The 20,436-nt window shown below is 37.0% G+C and overlaps 1 protein-coding gene across 1 annotated transcript; it reads left to right on the top strand.

Annotated features, from left to right (window-relative positions):
• Positions 1-411: 411 nt before the first annotated feature.
• LOC134816762 (uncharacterized) lies at positions 412-19,455 on the top strand. Its single transcript, XM_063825753.1, has 10 exons — positions 412-458; positions 2,447-2,519; positions 4,246-4,337; positions 13,008-13,148; positions 16,749-16,845; positions 16,993-17,176; positions 17,472-17,560; positions 17,939-18,075; positions 18,186-18,310; positions 18,450-19,455. The coding sequence occupies exons 1-10, from the start codon at positions 420-422 to the stop codon at positions 18,661-18,663; spliced, it is 1,191 nt and encodes a 396-aa protein (XP_063681823.1). The 5' UTR covers positions 412-419; the 3' UTR covers positions 18,664-19,455.
• The last annotated feature ends 981 nt before the right edge of the window (positions 19,456-20,436 follow it).

Below are 20,436 nucleotides of genomic sequence, written 5' to 3'. Positions count from 1 at the left end.
TATTGTGTTGTGGAATTCACTACTCCCATAACTTGTTACAACCCTGCTTGAAGTCAAAGACCTTATTTTTAAGTTCATCTCATTTTATGTGATCATTTTCTCCACAAGAGCAAATTTTGGCAATCTGATCTTAAAACGTCAACAAAGGGGAGATACGCTTTGACTCTTTTAGTTCTCTGACCTTTGCAACCGTTTATTTGAATAACAGTCATGGAATGTTTCAAATCATTACCAAAAACCCCAGTCACCTCACATTTATAAAAATGATGGAAAGCGTTTTGCAATTTAAAAGGCAGAAAACTCCTTCAAAGAATGATTTGAGTACATTTATTTTTAGCACTAGAAACGTTTTTCTGAACTTTAAAAATACAAATTCGACTCAACAACACTGACTAAACATTTACCAGGTTCATAGGACAATGTCATTGATCCTGCAAAAGATTAGATACTGGAATCAAGTAAGGATTTTCAACAAGTTTTCATACTGCTTAGATGCATTTTCCAATCTATACTATTATGTATTCAGTGAAATAAACAACCCAATGGTTTCTCCTTCTTTTGGTACTGCTAGCAGTGACTCTTTCCATATCCGAACAATAGTATATTATGATTGATTTTAACAGAAAAAATAAAAATTTACGTCACGTAACATGCTGAAACATGTGCTTTCTTCGCAGTATTATTTCTACAAAAAAAACTGAATAGATTTCAGAATCTAAGATTGATATTCTTAATTCGTTTCATAAGTTGAGTCAAGAGCTGAAGTTTCTAACACTTAAATTGGGATGCAGTTCTTTAAATATAATATTGTTATGGATATAACTTTTTGTAAATTGGTCATTAGAACTACTGGCACTGTCCGGGCAACAAAAACAAAACAAAAAATCAATACCAATTATCATAATTTATATAATGTTTTTACGTATGATTTTATATTTATATTCAATATTCAATTCACTATACTTTTAAAAAGCACTCCCTACCGTAAAGTTAAAAATCAGTCTAAGAATATTTTAAATAATTAATCCCAAGTATGGGTTAACCAATAGAAATAGTGCACAATATATTATATATGTGATAATTAATGCTACAATTACGATTTACATATTATATGCAAATGATCGTGAAAAGCAACAAATTTCTCGCCCATAGATTAAGTTTCCGCAATACAGTCACATTCTTGTCAGATACAGTAACTGAATGTTGCCTGTGAGTACTTGTTGAGCTGAGTATACACGGGCTGTATTGTACTAGTTGGATACAGACAGTGTACGGGCACTCAGTATTCGTTGTTTTCTTACCTTTCGTCTGTATTGCTGTCAGTGTCGTGATTTGCTTATTGTGTAATGACAGATACTGAGGACAGGGTAAAAGATTTGGTTAGAAAGTTTGAGTTTGCAGCCAGCGTTGTTGAGTCAATCCATCCTGATGTTCATCCTGAGTTCATCAGAAAGAACAGTATTGGTGATGTGATGAATAAGGTAGAAGTGGAGATGGTACAGAGAAGTAGGAGTGGAAGCTGTAATCAGAGTATCATTGGAAAACATGGGAATACTATGAAAAGATTGGAGGTTGTGCATCAAAGTGGAGCAAAATCCAACACTATCGGACCTTCTAGAACGAAGAAAAATGTGAGAAACAAAGTGACCCGTTCTAAAACGCTTAGTTTTAAGAAAGTCAATCTTAGGTCGTCTAAGAATGGATCAGGTCTAACAGTGGAAATTGATGGACCAAGAAATCTCCTTGCCAAGAAAAACTCTATAGACGAAGAAAGTACTGACCCAGCTGAATCTTCAAGGAATCTCCTTGCCAAGAAAAACTCTATAGACGAAGAAAGTATTGACCCAGCTGAATCTTCAAGGACTTTTCTTGCCAAGAAAAATTCTATAGAAGAGGAGAGCACTGTTCGACTTCGTATATCGAAATGTTCAAACAACCTTGATCCCGTGAATTTGAAGGGAGTGTACAGGAAGAAATCATTCTCAGGAACTTTAAAGTCCTTTAAAAATCGACTTAGTACAAAGCGTACTCAACGCAAGTTGCGCAGTGATATCCGGAATATTGAGTTCGATGGGGAGGCCGTGAATTCTCCAGATTCAGATAGCGTGATTCTCGGTTCTAAAAATGTAGGATTTTTTTCAACTTATAGTTCATTTAGTTGTGGAACTTGTAGCCCTGTTCGTTCTCCATTTTATCAAAACAATAGTATTCGCATTAATAGCTGTGATCTAAGTTTGTGGTAGTATATTTTTAATAATCCGGACCAATCTGCACGAGTCGGTGACTATGAGGGTCACTTATATCATGACGCATCAAATAGCAAGATAACAGAGTTTTTATGGTTCATCAGAATTTAAGCCCGGACTTTAGCCTGAAGCCAATAACTGACGATGACACAATTTATCACGTAACACTACTACTACTACTAATTACCAACTAATTTCAGTCGTCTATTCTCAACAAGTGTACTGTGGACGATGGAGTAGCGCCAAACCAGGAATCTCTACACAAACTTTCATGTATCCTTTTACGCTGCAATCTTTAAACATTTAGTTGTATTTTAGTGCGATTTAAGAGTACAAGTGATGAGAGGGCCTCTCCAGTGGTGAGGCATCGCTCACATTGTTAGCATAGTTTGCTACATTGTACCATCTAAACGTTTAAATAACATGTGTGTTTTAGCGTACTTAGCACACGTTGTAACCCATACTTACTTCGTTACTTCGTCCGTTACATAACATAGCTTATTTAAATACGCCATAATGTATGGAGGCTTTAATACTATTTTTCCATTTCTATCATGAAGTACCTCTTTTCAACTGTTATAGTACCGTTAAGAATTCCCTATTTTTTCAATAAAAATATTACGTGAGTGTATTACGAACATAATAATTGATCTTTGACTGAAAACTCAAAATCACGCACCCGAGAGTGAAAAGTTATCAGTGGTAAATAAAAAATGGGTGTAGAATGTAGAATATATTGTGATATTGACACACCCAGCCCACAGTTCACACCTGATATGTTTGTTTAACAGTTAACACCTTCCTTGACCCAGTATTACACCCTGTAACTAGACTAGTCTCTGTCTTTATAATTACTAATATATTATTATTATTATGTCTACTTTGTTGGTTAATAGTATGCACATTTAAACAGAGTTTTGCCAAAATGTTAGGTAAAAATCCACCTAACGCACCGTATCAGGCATGTATAATAATATATTGTGTATAATCGTGTATTAATAAGATTGCAGTATTGCGCAGTGCACAGTGCTAGGTACAATACTTATCAAGTACCGTATCTCCAACATCAAACACAAATACGGTGAATCCCTGACACTGATACATCTCACATTAGAAGAGAAATAGTTTTTATAATATATTTGTTAAGATTTAAATTGGTCATTAGAACCACCCGGGCACCGTCTCGGTTTACAATCAGTTGCTCCTTTTTTTGTTGTATATAAGAAGGTTTTCTCAGAAACATATTATATCAGAAACATATTATGATGACGTATTGAGCACTGATTTCCTGTAATCTGATCTCGTTATAACGACTAGTATTACGGTGGAGAGAGAGAGAGAGAGAGAGAGAGAGAGAGAGAGAGAGAGAGAGAGAGAGAGAGAGAGAGAGAGAGAGAGAGAGAGAGAGAGAGAGAGAGAGAGAGAGAGAGAGAGAGAGAGAGAGAGAGAGAGAGAGAGAGAGAGAGAGAGAGAGAGAGAGAGAGAGAGAGAGAGAGAGAGAGAGAGAGAGAGAGAGAGAGAGAGAGAGAGAGAGAGAGAGAGAGAGAGAGAGAGAGAGAGAGAGAGTGCATCTTATCTTAGTGAGAGTTAATATTGTCTGGTTACAAGCAAGAGCCCTCCTCGTGCGTTATGAAATATGTGTCACCAAAAGTATAGTATGAAGTAAAAGATTAATAATATATAAGACTGCAGTATGTAGCATAATGTAGACACCCATATTATAATAAGTGAGATGTGAGTGTGTGTATCAAAACATTAATAAGTACCATTTCACATCTTATTGTTGTTGGGATCACAATATATATCGTTAAATGTTGATAAATGTTGTCACCCCTGTCACTTACTGGCGCTGTGTATTGATCCTTACTTTAGTTGAAAACCTTAAAGAGAACCTCTAAAGAGCCCTCTAGAAACCACTACAAAACTACTACAAAACCTCTTAAAAACCTACAGTTATCCAAACTATCACAAGAACTATTTTCCTTAACAGTATCCACAGCTGTAACCTTTGAAGGACCCCTGGTCAGCAGACATATCGCTGTGTCTCTCTTTGATAAGTTGGCAAAGAAATCATCATCACTCTCCACAAAGGTAAACCTTATTCTTTCCCACGTTTAATATTAAGACGCAATGAAACTATCGGACCATATATCGGATATAGTGTTGTTCCTGATTTTATGGTCCAAATTTTTGGCACTAAAATTCTTATTCCTTGGCCAATTTTTATTTTTTCATGCCAATTTGAAGGCCATTAAAGCATATTTTGAGCCATTCAAAAAAGTTTAAGTTGTATATCTTTTACGGTTTTTGCGGAAAGTCGTGTTAAAGTTGATGCCGTGGTGTCAGTAAAATGGTACGGATATATATATACATACATACACATATTATATATATCGTCTCGCTTTATATATCGTCTCGCTTTGGTCGTTCATTCAACTCGCCTTATTTATCAAACTTTTATCACTTGTCCTCTCGAACTATATCCTACCGACGTACCCTCTCAATCCGGAATAGAAGAACAGATAGGTCGCCTAAAATTAACTTCCTCTCAACAAACCAAAACCCTTCGCGCACAATGTTAGTATAGTAGTAGCGATAAGTGAATAGCGATAAGTGAATAACTGAAACATTTAGTTGTGTATCAAACTGAACTTAGGCACGTTTAGTTGTTTATCAAACTGAACTTAGGCACGTAATTGAACGTTGTTATTCTTTCTCAAGAAATTTCTCACAATATTGAACCTCTGTCTCAGTCTGTTGACTGCTATCCTTTGTCGCATGCTTGTTATCAGTTGTTATGTTTAATCTCCCAAACAAAATCGTCACTTTGTGTCAACATCTTAAAGCCTCACAAAGTTCATATTTGTCTCGCCGTGACCTGTTTAATTTAGACTAGTCCTGCTACTTTAGCACTTCAGGACTGCTACTCGGAATTTGTCATGATTATGAATATGTCGCGCCTGTATCTCAGTCCACTGCTGGAGATCTCTTATCAAAACTGTGTGTTTTATTTGGGTCAAATTTGATAAGGGTATACAATTTATGATAATTATAGGCGAGACACGTATAAATCGTGGTACATGTTCGTGTCAAGATTATATGTAGTCCGAACACCCTTCCTGTCAAATATTCCCACCTTCAAAGGTAGACTCGTAATTTCCAGTGACACGTGTCACGTGATCAATGTCCCTATCAGTCATCTCCGGTTAACCCGCCACTCAAAGGATCAGACAATCAAGTGAACTTTTTGAATATGTTATAATATTTACTGTCTCGTTCACACTCTGCCCCTTTAATCAGTAATCATATTTGGATGTCGAGTGTCTTCAAAAGGTCATGTAAGTGGTTTTGAATTTCAAGTTACAAATACAGACATAAAGTTGTAAGGACGGTCCTATAACACGTTTCCAAATGAATGATCCCGCACGGGTAATGGACTACCTTACTCGGGATTATTATGACCGGGATAAAGTGGTGGGTTTAGGGTAATTTCGCCATATTTTTCCCGAACCACATTTTCACCGGTCGTTAATAAACCCGCCTACTCAGCTTTTAGGGTTCCCAAGGGGTATGGGTGCTCATATTTTAATCGTTGTCTTATATTCACTAAAGAAGACTATTGGGACACTTGTAGGTTTTTCGACTTCATTTGGCTAAAATTGCAAAAAATTCACCTTTTTGCCCAATTCTTGTCATATATCCTTATTGTCAAATTTGATTTAAATCGGCCAATTTTTAATTTCTTAGGTATTGACTATCTCTACATAATGAAATAGGACTCAAAGTAAAAGTAACAGTTAAATTAAAACTTGAATTAATTAAAACTGATGAAAGGGATGATCCAGATGAAGATAACGAAGATGATTACAACTTATTGGAAGACTAAACAGCTCTCCCTTTATCTTAATATCGATCTGGTTGTTACGCTTCAAATGTTAAAAATTATTTTCCATCTAGTTTGATTAACCACGAGTCATTATTTCTGTCTACTTTCAACAATTATTGATAATTCGACTTGTTTCACAAGTTTTAGCAATGCGAAAATTTCTAAACTTGCTTACGGGTATCGGCCTTACAAAATGACACGAAAAAGGAGATGGCTCTGAAATGCACAAAAATGAGTTTTGTTCATGTTTTATTATCCAGATAGGTAGTTCAACAGGTATATTCTTCTTCCCGGGGGTTGATTTGATTGAAAAACCGTAAATTTTGCGATAAAAATTGTCATCTTTGAAATCTTCCAAAAAAACATGCCTTACAAAATGACAATTTCGTCACGGCTGTCATTTTTTAACAGCAGCTTATAGAAATTTGATTTCACCTAGGACAGTTAGATAAATATAATAGATTGAAGATTAGAATAGCTTTTACAGGAAAAAGGATGATTAAAAAAGTTGGGCAATTTCGCGTGAGATAGTGCCTTACAAAATGACAACCCAAAACGGCATCACTTCAAATCCGATTTGGGAAAAAGTTTCATTATTCTTTCACGTGTCTTACTGTTAGATATATATGTTGTTTATATTATACCAGTTCTGTTTTTACCAGAATATATTAAAAAAGGAACATTTTTTGTACTTTGAAAAAATTTAAAAAATGTCATTTTGTGAGGCGTAAAAATCATTTTTTGTTTTCATACTTGAACACAGTATTTGGTTATATTTGATATTTTCTATGGCTGGATAGATCACTTTTCAGTGTTTAGTTAACGTTTGACATGTTTTAGGAGTTGTTATTACTCTCTGCTTTCACAAAATAGAAGCTTTATTTCGTTGAGTTTTGAATTCAGAGTTTGAAATCAAAGTTTTGATATCAGAACTGCACTTTTTTAATGCTACTTGATTGTTAACTGTCAGATTATGATTATTTTTAACTCCTTCTTGTGTTGACTGTTTCTGATCCATTTTAGATGATGAAAGTAATTCAATCTGAAACATTGTCATTTTGTAAGGCTTTTCGGTGTCATTTTGTGAGGCATTTTGATCAAAATTTATGATCAAACAAACACATTTAGGCTCATCATAAGCTTACTGGGTTTAAGAATACCAATAATTAGGCAAGGGGCATCCAATATAAATATGCCATCTTTGTATCATAAAATAAAACTGTCATTTTGTGAGGCATAACACTGTCATTTTGTGAGGCTAGGTCATTTTTTTGTCATTTCTTCTACCAAAGTCACTAAATCAGTTTTTTTATTTGACCAGAGTAGTCTTTGATTGACATAAGTCATGGTAGTACCTGGTTTTCTGGGGTTAAATTCTAAACTTTGGTCTCCATTCTGGGTAACAGTTAGGCGGGGCAATGACTGAACAGCAAAAACGTCCATATTTATGTAAGAAATATAGATTCTATGTCATTATCATTCCTTGGGAAGTGTTAATTAATGCTTTTTCTTTCATACAGTAAAAGGAATAGGGTTCAATGTATAGGGAACCTAAGCTACAGCATGGTCTATGTGGGCTGTCATTTTGTGAGGCCTGTCATTTTGTAAGGCCGATACCCGTATCTCTAATAAGGAAATTTACATCTGAGACTAAATTTTTGAATCTAAAATTGAAAGGTTGGACACCGGTAAAATGGCGACCGGGAAAATGTGGTGGGTTTTGAGCAATTTCGCCATATTTTTCCCGAACCATATTTTAACCGGTCGTTAATAAACCCGTCGTAATAATCCCGGTATGGTAATTGGTAAGTGGTATGACCATACCATGCAGACGTTTTAACAAATCCTGCCAGAAACTTAGTTTTGATAATGTATTAATAATTAGTTGTAGCTTGGTGCTCAACTGCAAACAAGCAGGAGCATTATATTTCAAAGGAGTGAAACACTCGAAATGAGCGGGCACATTAGAATAATGAATGTTGGTGAATTCTTTATTCTAATTTGGCACCGAGGATTGTTCTTTCTATAACCATACCATGTACAACGATTCGTTTGCCCTCCTATTTCGAGTCTCAAATATATCAATATATTATGTGTTGTTACAGTCAAGTGTAATGTAATTTGTCCCTTGGTAACAACCACAACAAGTATTTCCTGAGTTTATGAAGGAGTCTTCCCGCCCCACCTTTCAGTCGCTTTATCATTATAACAGTATAAAACACAATGTCAAACCTTAGTGCCACAATAGAGTAATTAAGATTGATTAAGTTATGAGGAGGTGCAATATCTAGTTTCCATGCCTGTGATAATTAGGTGTTGCAATACAAGGAAAACTCTGGGCACCAATTAGAGGAACCCAGCCGTATCACGTGCTCGATATTCTGATGTAATTGTAGGATTTTAAATTGTTGATCACTTTGATCCTGGTTTTAGCAGGTTTATGTCATGGTGTCATGGTGTGTGATCACATAGCATTAGTCTGAGAGCGTACAATTACGTGTTAATCAACATTAGTCTGCAGAATGAACAGTGCACCATCTCGCACCATTATATTGGACTTGTTCGTACACGTTAAAAAGCTCAAGATGTTGGTGTAGAAAGCTGAATATTGTGTGGCTGATGCTAAAATTGGAAGCCATCCTAGTTTACAAAATAGTTCAACTTCATAGTTGTAACCTATGGATAAAAAAGCAGCCGTTGGTCGTTAATTATAATGTTGATTGGCTAACTAATGTGCAAAGTTGTGTATTCATAGTACCAAGCTATCTTCCAAGAAAATGTAGGCAGAAATAGATTTTGTTAAGCTTTAAATTGCTGTACAATGTAAATTTGAAATCCACAATTTGTAAAGGTGGATTCCAACTCGTACAAAGACGGTTGTCACTGAAATATCAAAGTAAGTCACCTGTTGCACTTAATAGGTATGATTGTGAATTACTACTACTACCTTATAAACCCCTCCGGGATAGAATAAGATTATGATAATCCCGGCTCCCGCTAAATAGATTCTGATAATCCCGCCTCCCGCTGTTAGTTTTTTCCCGCTGAATAAATAACCCCGGCACAACTTCTATAATCCCGCCCCGCTAATTTGGCTCAACAAGATTTGTTTTGTTTTGATATTCCATGAGAATTTCAACTGCGCACTGTCACGTGTTTTGATGACGTGTATCACGTGACTAACTACTACGACGCGCATTGGTAAAAAATGTCACGTGACCTATGGCTTAACGTAAGAACTATAAATACACTTGATCTACGTATCGGTCTAATTGCAGGCGCTGGCAAAACTCCAGCACACTGCTTACATTACTTAAACTCTTACATTAATAGGACCAGTTCCAGAACTTGTCTCGACGGTTACATTTGATTTTGTCCGGTTAATTTTGTCGTGTTTGATATAAGCCATGTATTATAGTCGTCTACTTTGATGAACTTCATGACACGATATCATTATTAGCTCCACCTTTTATCGCTTGCCAGGCTTAACTCGACGCCCCTTTATGTCGATATTCATATTCATTCAACGTACTTCTGACTGAGGAATAATGTTTAGATATAACGCCAATTTCAAATGTCATAGTACCTTAGTTGTATTTATTTCAATTTGGTAGTCCCCAATTCCATTTCATATTTTTCATACTGATCTCATATGGCTAGAATTAAGAGTAAAATGTCAAATTTGTTGGTCCTAGCACTAACCCGGAGGGGTTTATAACACATAACACCGGCACGCTTAAGTTATATTAAAATAACCCCTCGTGCTAAAGCACGTCGGGGTTATTTTCATAATAATCCCTCGTGCTTCGCACTCGAAATTATTATAAATTTTTCCCGCGCGTCGCGGGAAAAATTGAAATATAATCCCTGCGCATGCCGGGGTTATGTGTGTTATGTTCACCTTATGATTAAGCACCAGAACTTGACAAATAGATCGCAAATCTATTAGATGCCAACATTCTGCACTGCTACACTGTGATTGATATCCAGACAATCAGGCCTTGTACCAGATAAAAAGTATACCCGACACCTTGATCAAGCATCTCCGAGTTTATTAAAAGTCGACTGATTCAGAAAGGCGGAATGCACGTGCCAGTGCAGTCCAATGAAATGTAAAGATTTAAATTGATTGATCACCTTCTATCAACAGTTGAGCAAGAATACAGTAAACACACAATGTGTTTATACCTTATCAGTCCTCAAAGTGTAACTCAGTAACTGTCCTTATCAGTACAATACGCCCTATACTTATAAAATATATAGTTCCTTATCTGCAAAACATTATGGTCCCTTATCTATCAGCTCTCTGATATAAAATTGTGTTCTTATCATGTGTTATCATCATTATGTGTTATCATCTTATTACGCCTGTAGAGTGTTACTTCAGGGTACAGCAGTACTATTATCACACTACAACATAACAGCACCCATATTCGATGTTCACTGTTCGGTGTACAATTATTAAAGGTCTATCAAGGCTACAATTATCCCAATATCTATAAGCACTATAGTCTATAGCTGTAAACAAAACAGTCGCTGACGACAGAATGTTAAAAATATCGTAACAACATGATATAAAGCAGTTCAAAGTTAGGAAACTGGTTTAACAACAGCAAGTTTAACTGTATTGTCTTGTATCTAGAGATTCTACACGCCGATATCACGTGGTCATGTCATGTATCTAGAGATACTACACACCGATACATTTAACAATTCCACTTGTTTCCACAATTCCACTACACACACGACACACGTTGAGTACACGGTTGGTTTACCTCTAAACATTTCTCCTGAGTTTACAAACGATATTAGCTGCACGAGCCAGTTACCGTCAGTTCCTGGATATAACCCAATAGTTGTCACTCTGTACTTAGTGTGGCTTCAGTGTGGGAATTACAGCTGTACTGTTTTGGAAAGTGTTGAAGGGGTGGTATACAAGTCAACATGCACGGGGTGGTTCTCTCTAATTCTTCCTACAGATTATTTTATAGTCCCGGAATTATAGAATATATATGGTACAGTAGAGGGTCTGGTAAAGCTACACAGTTAGGGATTTTGTTTTTTAAGGGGTCTAGGTTTTTTGTTGTTGTTCGTCAAAAACCTTTTTTGATTTTACAGAGTACTGGAGTACATAAATCATTGACGGATACTTTTAAAATCGGATGAAATGTTGGCTCCGTCTGTAAAATATTGCGAGTAAATGAGTAATGCACAGTGAACTGTGCCCGCCCCGCAATAACCAAAAACCCGTAAAGGCAAATGTAAACTGTTAGGCGAATAATGTGGAGAAGTTTAAGTTTTATCAGGCGGGACTGCTACACTGTACTAGAGATTGTACACGCCTATATCACGTGGTCTTGTCTTGTATCTAGACACACTGTCAGAGCTAACCACTTTAAAAAGTTCTGAATACTGTGAATGAGGCTCTGTGTTCCACTGTTCCCAACTCCTTCCAGAGCTTCTTAGAACCTCTCCTTCCTCCGCAGTAATTTCTTAGTTTTTGGCAAATTTCATTGAAAACACTGATTCAGCCCTCGCTACCTATTCTGCATGCTTGACATTGAATGGATCATAGTAATCAGGGTCATGAGTTGAACAGTGAGTATGGTTGTGCAACTTTGTGCTTAGTCCAATTTACAGTTTATATATAATACATGCTACACAACGATCACACTGGTGACTTCTAATTCTTATCGCAAGTTGTTACAGCTGATAAGAGAGCAACAAAATGTAAATCGACTTACGACTGTTGTCACAGTAAAAGGTAAGGACCAGTAAGGGGTGTCTCGCATTTCGTGAGCTTCAATTGTTAAGAAATCGCTCAGGAACCAATCCTACTCGAAACGATCGTCGCGTTAGACGTCAGTGTTTCCGAAGATTTGTGGATGATTCACCCATCGTCGATAAAAAAATAGAAAAATAAACTCACTTGCTTTGCTCACATCGAAAGTCAAAAGACTATGATACCGTACTCTGAGCAACCTAAAACATTGATAACACAATTGCGAGGTAGTGTATGAGACAAGGTGTCCCCCTGGGAGTACACATGACTTTATCACAGAGATATCTTATACAGACACTTTGTACTTTACCATTGTAAGTTGTATATTACAGGGACTCTATGCCTGAACATCAAAATTATCCGTTATCATTTACACTTTACAGGGACTTCATTGATCCTTTCAATTTGGTTACCAATCATAAAAACACGCTCGCTATAATTGATCATGATGCGGGTCCAGGTGACAATTTGGTATTGGCGATGTTAATTATTGTAGTCCACGATTTCGATTACGTTATGTTACCTAAAACGTCTCTCTTGAAATTATAACTGTATAAGATACTTCCGGCTTCTACTCAGTTTTAGATTTAAACCTGTGAATATCTTTATTATGTCATACGTGTGGGATCTTGGGGTCTAAAATATAGGCCTCCCTTCATGACGACCGCCGGAAATAGCGAGCAATATTATATACGATTTCTACAGATTTCAAAGTTTTATTATACTTATTCACTCTAGAAAAATATAAAGTAAGAAAGTATAAACAAAGTTAGACTGTGTTGACCGCCAAGCAGCCAGTGCTAAACTACAAGAATTTTTGAATTTTTAGATTATACTTATTGTGTTAGAATGCAAATGAAACACTATTCAAGATGTTGAACACAATTTACACGTTATATGATATGCATCTCACATGTTCTAAACCACCACCAACAGTTGGAAAGCGGTCAAATGGGGGAGCCAATAACCTGAAATGGCATAAATGTCTATTTACTCAAAAGTTTTTCCATTTTCTTCATAAAAATGTATGCCATTTAAGTTCATTGGCTCCCCCGATCAAATTAACAACTAACAAACCCTGTTAACGTTTCAGATAATTCCAGTGGTATGCTACCTGCTACGACAGGGCTCCAACTACTTCAAAATGGAGGTTCAATATAAGAGGACACTGATTGTGAAACTCATGGAGTCCTCGCTTGCCTGCCAAGGCACTGTCGTCCACGAGCTTTACAAGGTTAGCAATAGTGATTAGATGATTATCTCATGATTTTGCTGATTAAGACGTTAGCCAGTTTGTGAGCCATTTAAAACTAGCACTGAAGTGAACATTATCTCTCGCCCAGCCTTAATCAAGCAACCCCTTTACCCTGTATCATGCTTGCAATGACAAGCAACCCCAGCCCTTTACCTTGCAATGACAGGTCGGTAGGGGGTCGGCTAAACGTGTCGTGTTCTCAAGTCTGCTGTGTGTCCATTCTATTTGTTACCATTTCGTAGAGACCCTTAAATAGTACACGTGCAATGTACCATACTCATGACAGTAATTAGCAACCAGATTTGGTTTGTACTGATCTGCTGGAGGATAATCTGATGACATTCACATATTATTATGGCCACATAATGTTAACTTGTTACTAGTGAATAAGGACCTGACAGTAACATGTGATCTTGACAGTAGCACGTGACCCACCGTGCTGTAGATGTTTGTCATGCTGCACCCCTGAGGCTGGCCTCACAGTACACACTGGGACACAAGTCAAGAGTGAAGTGTCCTGGTGTTTTCAGTAAGTTTGGGTTAAAGGAGTCCAAAACTGCACTAGAATTACACTATAACTGCACTAGAATTACACTAGAACTGCACTAGAATTACACTAGAACAGCTCTAGAATTGAAGGGGAGGAGTATCTAAACCGTGCAATCTATCTCATGTTCACGCCAAGCTGTCTGCTTTCATAATTCATATTGCCCCGTTTTATGCGCATAATTTACTGTGCAGGAATTTACCTCGTGAATATAAAATTATGATGAATATTGAATGATAGATGTCCACTATCGCAAGCAACCAATCAGTCGTAAAACTCTGCTCCACCCTTTTAAAAGTCTCAAAGTTTTCCCGACTCGTGAAGTTCGCTGGAATGTTATGTATTGACAAAGTTCGCAGAAATGTTAGTGAGAAGCAGCAGCTGCCCAATGCAAACTAACTCTACTTGTTTTCTTTCATTCGAAATTTTATCATGCAGAGCAATTAAAGAGCTCTTGTCTTAATGCATACAAAAAACTGTAAAATGTAGAAACACAAACTTTTCAAGTTTGTCGGAGGGCTAACTTTGTCTAAAGCGATAATTTTTAGTATTGTTCTCATTATCAAGCAATCACACTGGAGAATAATTAATGATAGCAGCATAGCGTGAAGCAATTATTTAAATTAAAACTGGGCAATATTATTACATACTTCTTCTAACTCACGTGCCATGAATCAGGTCTCAAGATTGGTTCCAACATTCTAATATCAATAATTATGTTCATTCCAACACTCATTCGCACAATCACGAATTCTAAAGCTCGCAGAGAAGTAAAGACTAGGTAATTATTTCAAAGTACCACTTCATTTCATAATTGTAGTGCCCACTACTGCCAACAAATTGTTCTATATTCTTACCTCTAAGGATGGTTGCGATGCTTGTAATGTCAGACCACCATTCTTTTACTGGTGTTCAATGACTCCCTCCACCCTTATATGGTCTGATTGCTTCTTTCTCATATCTCTCGCTCAACCCCCTTTTTAACGTATGTACCCTCTATTTTTTGCTGCAACCTGCTGTTTTGTCTCTTGGTAGTGTTTGACGTTTGCCAAAGTGGACCAATTGGTGAGTTACTCGAATTTTGCAACTTTGGGATCATACTTAGAGTCTATGTATTGGTCAAAATATGGAAAAGTGACTTAATTTTTACGACAATATTTACAAATAAGGAATACTTAGGTGTTATGGAGCACTAATCTAGTGAGATATACTGTACTAGCTTACCTTTTCCTGAGAGAACTGTTCACAAATTACTACACAGTTTACTATATCACTGTTTACCATTATTTAACCAAATCTTTCAACGATATTTTAACCGGTCCTCTCTGTACAACTGTGTTACTGTGTTACAACTGTTCCATAGGTTATCAAACACAAAAGAACAGTGGCATGCTCCCAGATAATTTAAAGCGAGATCATGATACATTGTAATTAAGTTCAGCCTGGTATCTAGACAGACGTAGATACAGTATCTGTTCTGATTACCTACTAATTACCTACTAATGACCTACTAATGACCTACTAACAGACTGTTAGATTGTCCAACAGCTCCCACACGCTCTAAGGTTTCCTGACCCTTTAGTACTGATAGAGAGTTAATTGAATTAAACTGGGAAGGACTTGTTGCTCGGGCAGCTACTGGGACTCATTGTAACTTGAGATATTTAAACAGGGGGCTTTGGGAGCTTCTATGGGATGAGTTTTAAGGTATGCCTGGTATGTGCGATGGGCGCAGGGTTGTCAAGTGCTTAAATAGCAGCGCTTCATAATCATTTCGTTGGGAGTTAACTGGTAATTAACTTGGTGTGGTTAGATTAACAGGCAGTCAATGACATACCATGATCATGAATAGCACAAATACTTGTTACCATTTAGCCAATTCTTAACCTGCTGATCCCGAACTGTTTATAGTAAGTTAGTTAATGCTGGGCACTAAATTTCACCCGCTAATATTAGGTTAATCAGTATGATTACAGCTGGTGTCTTTATGGTATGCTCTGTAAACTAAACACACAGTAACTATACGTCATACGAATCTGCTCTAAGTATGTCCCAAATGTTTCTAAATATATCTTCCAGTTCCTGCTATTCATTAATTTACACAGGACACTCGTCGTTTTTGTAAAGTGTATTAAATTTCATCGATTTAAAGGAATTTAATTTTTTAAATGTAGATGATTGAGAAACAGCTGTATTATAATATAGTATACACACGCGCGCCACAGAGGCTGCCTGTGCTATTACCACACCGGACCCGTACCCAAATGTGTCCATTTAGACATTACCACGGTTACCAATCAGAAATGTGTATTTAAAGTAAACCCCATTAAAGTAGACCTTTAAAGCAATATTATTCAATTATTACAAGACTTGGATCTTAGACTACTTTATTAAGATCAAAGGAATTTCGTGACTTACTAAAATGTGCCATAATGTTTTATGCTGTCTAATTTGTCGAATTGTTAAGTGTTCCTAAGTGTTCTTAAGTGTGTTTACCGCCTAAGGCTCACACACGACGTTGTTACATGTGGTAGAACTTAACATATCAATATCAATTATCCTGACCCGGGGCCGGGTACATAACTAACTGGTTTTATACGGTTTCAAGTAACGTTATTGCATCATTTCTTAGATTCAAAGATGCCATGCATCGTGTGTCCCAATACGCTACTCCGTGGCGTATTTCGGCCAAGGCGGAAACATTATCCAAATAAACCTTGACAATCACTGAATCACAACACGCGAATTGGATGTTTACAGCGCGCGCCACCGCCAAATCGGATTTTTCTGCTAAATAGCATTATGGCACGTACAGTTATATTTGTGCAATCGTGGAATTCATGCTGTTGATCCAGGTGTTTTCTACACGCAGCCATGCCAAAGCAAGAAACTTTTAATCTCATTAGGCTGCGTCTGGAATTGTTCAATGCTGTTCCAATCTCAGTTTTACTGTAATTATACGGAGCTACGATCCGGTCAGGAGATTTCGAACAAGATAACTTAATCATGTTAATAACGCATCGCTGTTGCAGGAGTTAGTCGAGTTGATAGAGTATGAATACAAGAAGAGTTTACTTGGAGACGAGTACAGTTCAGAACTTGCAGTTCCCAAATGTATTTCACTGAACGGTATGTACTTTATAGTACATTACCTTTTTATACAGATTACGTTCTAATGACCTTAAGATTACTTTGTGATAAGAATTACATCGTGATTTGTGGTTGGAAGAATTCCAATAAAACTCTCCGACTAGATTAACACGATCTCTGCCACAGATATACCGGTGCGAACAAAAGGCGATATCACACGAGAAGTACAGATAGAAGCGATAGTATCTCCGGAGAAGAGGATAGTTGATCAGATCACCACAGCCAGTTGTATTGAGCCTCTACCTCCCATGACAGAGATATGGAAGTTTGCTGCCCAATACAAACAACTCAACCAACATGCTATCAACATGTAATTCAGTTTCTTAAATACTAATATTACACCAAAATCTCGATTTACCGCGCTCCGATTTACTACAAACCCTGATTTACCGCACCCATTTCCTTCCCCCTTCTCCTCCGCCCCCGAATAGATGGTTCATGGTTCCTTTCCTTAAACTGGTAAATCGGGGTTCTACTGTACCAAGAATGGCAGCTGAAATCATTTTACGTACATAAACGGGATTTAATCTGTAAATTGAAGAAAAAGTTTACCTATTGAATAAATTTCTTCGACGTGATAAGATTAATTACACGTGTGTTTGCAGGGAGTTACAGCGAGTTTTACAAGGGAAGGAGCCAATGTGCCAGCTCAGGGCGCTTTCGGTTGTTGATTATCTTTCTCAGCATTATCACAGTAAGTTCATTACTCGTCGTGATTACTTCATTTCCATCGCAGATAAATGTTACTTTTTACTTCTAAATAAAAGGGAAGGCGGATGCAGTTTTTTTTCGTGTTGGGACAGAGTTACTGAAATCAATTTTTAAAAATCTAAAATTGTAACCTCTTAAATTATAGTAAAGCTCCAATATTTTGTCAATTATTGCATAGATTAAACAATTTGTTGAATTCTATTCAACTTACTTTTTATTGTCACTTGGACATGTATTGCCAGTAACAATAAATTGGTTGGTCACTGGTCAGTGTAATAATTGTGGACCCCTTTCATTCTGTGTTGAAGATTAAGAGTAATTGAATAATTAATAATTTTGAACCTCATATCTTTCCTAACAGACAGTTGCCAAGCCACATTTCTGCACGTCGTCAAAGAAATCGCCGTCTGCGACAACATGGATTTGAAGAAGAAAGCTCAGAGGATATTGTCAAGATTATCCGAGGATAATGAAATTACGCCCTGCCCGTCCCCTCCGGTTAGTAACACATATGTTGTTGCATGAAGTTAGACATTGTGACGTTGCAAAGTTCGATTTCGTAATACTTACAACACCTGCTCTTCGATTAATTACGTCTAACCCTGCAGCGATCGCCCTACATTGGAGGACAAACCCACTCAAACTCACAAAATAACCTCGTATCGTCCCATATGAAGCGCAGCTATGATAAAATCCTACCGTCTACGGTGGGATACCAAACTATGACCAACAGGTGCGTTAATTGGCTAGAGTTCCTAACAATACCAGAAGGACCAACCCTACTCCCTGTTTTGTGATTGCAATCTTTTATGTATTCGAATTATATTACCTAACACTGCCCAGCCTAACTGACTAAATGCCCCTAATCTCAGTGATCATGTGGACGAGACGCTGCTGGATTTAGGATCCCCCTGCTCCTCTAACTCGTACAACGCATCCCCCGAGTCCTCACCCTCGCGCCACAGATTCCTCTCATTTTTCAGTCCTCCTCCTTCTCGTCAGCCTGGCTCGCTCTCCCGTCGGGGCAGCGCCGACAGCAGCGACAATTTATTGGGAGCGCACCTTGAGAGTGCTACTCCCGTTTAGTTAGCTCCTTATAAGGGCATCATGTGGTGTTTAGTTAGCTCGGTCTAGACATTATAGGTTTTATTATTTTCACTCAAGCTTTTTAGGATTTAAGATGATTTTTTTGCAATTTTGAGTTTAGAACATCCAGCAGCGATTTTATGCTTTTTGCTGTTTTTGTGTTTGTTTGAGCAGGAACGTTTTTAGTGTGATTTTAGTCACATACAGTGATTATCACCGGGCAACATGCTACGATTTTTTAAACTACGCGATTCGATTTCAAACCGGATTTCAAATTGGTGTGAAAAGCTGAACGCCATTGTTCACGGAACTAGATTGGAATTCCCTTAAAATTGGGTTATCTCAGGCAGCTATTGTAACTACCACCCTGTAAATTGAGTTATCCGACACTGTTTGTATTTCAGATGAAGTTTCCCTGCAATTTTAACAGATTTTATGGCTATGCTATGCCAATTTATTTAGTTCCGTGCGTTTTTCTGAGGTCATATATGAACGCCGTGTTGTGGTTGTTGCACAAAATAGAATTGATTTCATTTTGTGAGTAAAATAATGATATTTTATTTAACTTCATACCCTATTCGACTTTTCACCGCGGATTTACCAACGTACTGCACAGAAAAGAGAAACCAAATGGCATAAATTTCAATGATTAAAACAATTTAAAGTTCCCATTTTCATTCAGAATGTAACACTTCGGTCGCATGTTAATTTTTCAGCGAAGCTAAATAATCATCACATTTACAATTCTTCATTGTTATAATATTCTTCGCTGAGTTTTTGTTTGGTGCAGGTTTTTTAATTTTATGTTTGACTGTTATCATTTGACTGAGCTTTGTTTGCTAAAAATGTGATATAAAAGTTGAAATCTCGCATGGTTGATGGTGGGATTAACCATTCAGTTTTAGTTTTGGCTGCCATTTGTAAAGATTTAACAAATTTTGTTGACATTAAATTTAACGATTTTTCTTTGTCTGTATTATAGGCCAGCTGGACATAAATCCGAAATACAATTAAATACGAGTCTGTGAATAATGAATATGGTGCTATTTTATGCACGTCACACGGTGGTAGTGATGTCGGTAATTTAGTTAATCTGAGCGGAGTAAGAAAATGATGTAAAACCAAATCGACTTTAACTACGTGATGTCATGCTGATCTAAATGAATGAAAATAGTTGTGAAGAGGCCAGAATGAAGAACGTGAAAAGGGGTGCCCATTTGTTTTATCTACTTCTCTGGTGTGTGAATTGCGGTGCTCAGTGCTAGCGCTTGTCGTCCACGATCATTTCATTCCAGAATATGAAACAACTTCCTGAGAATTAGAATAAAACTGCACAACTATTTGGTTGATCGCAGTTACGCATTTAATGCCACCGACTTGCGTGGTTTAGTAAAGCGGCTTATAGTTATATTAATCTGCTTAGTTTAATACCGCAGTGGGGAAATCTTGCTAGGTTGTCTTGCTTTGTTAATATTCTGACGTTTCACTTCACAATGAGGCCCATAATATAGTAATAACTATTATACTAATTATAATATATATATATAATTAATAATATAGTAATTATGATATAGTCTTTAATTCCTTTTTTTGTTCGTGTCATGTCATTTATAGTCTGAGGGTCGTGTCAAAATTGTAGGATGATTTTGTAAAATGTTATTTTAAGTAGATTATTTGACATCGTAGCTTTTCTCATTCAGCTTAACTAAAACAATTCAATTATGACTGGTGCCATGATCAACCATAAAGAAGGTGAATTAACTTTTTGGCCGA

Source organism: Bolinopsis microptera, chromosome 6 (genome assembly GCF_026151205.1).
Source record: "Bolinopsis microptera isolate Bmic1 chromosome 6, MBARI_Bmic_1.0, whole genome shotgun sequence".
In the NCBI taxonomy this organism is placed as follows: Eukaryota; Metazoa; Ctenophora; class Tentaculata; order Lobata; family Bolinopsidae; genus Bolinopsis; species Bolinopsis microptera.
This window is presented reverse-complemented; position numbering and strand designations above follow the sequence as displayed.

What these genes read in the sequence shown, in the direction of transcription:
- LOC134816762 (XM_063825753.1), top strand. Translation starts at nt 420, where the DNA reads ATGTCATTGATCCTGCAAAAGATTAGATACTGGAATCAA. An exon ending in CATCATCACTCTCCACAAAG is followed by an intron (nt 4,338 to 13,007) that starts GTAAACCTTATT and finishes TTAACGTTTCAG; the next exon opens with ATAATTCCAGTGGTATGCTA. An exon ending in AACCAACATGCTATCAACAT is followed by an intron (nt 17,177 to 17,471) that starts GTAATTCAGTTT and finishes GTGTGTTTGCAG; the next exon opens with GGAGTTACAGCGAGTTTTAC.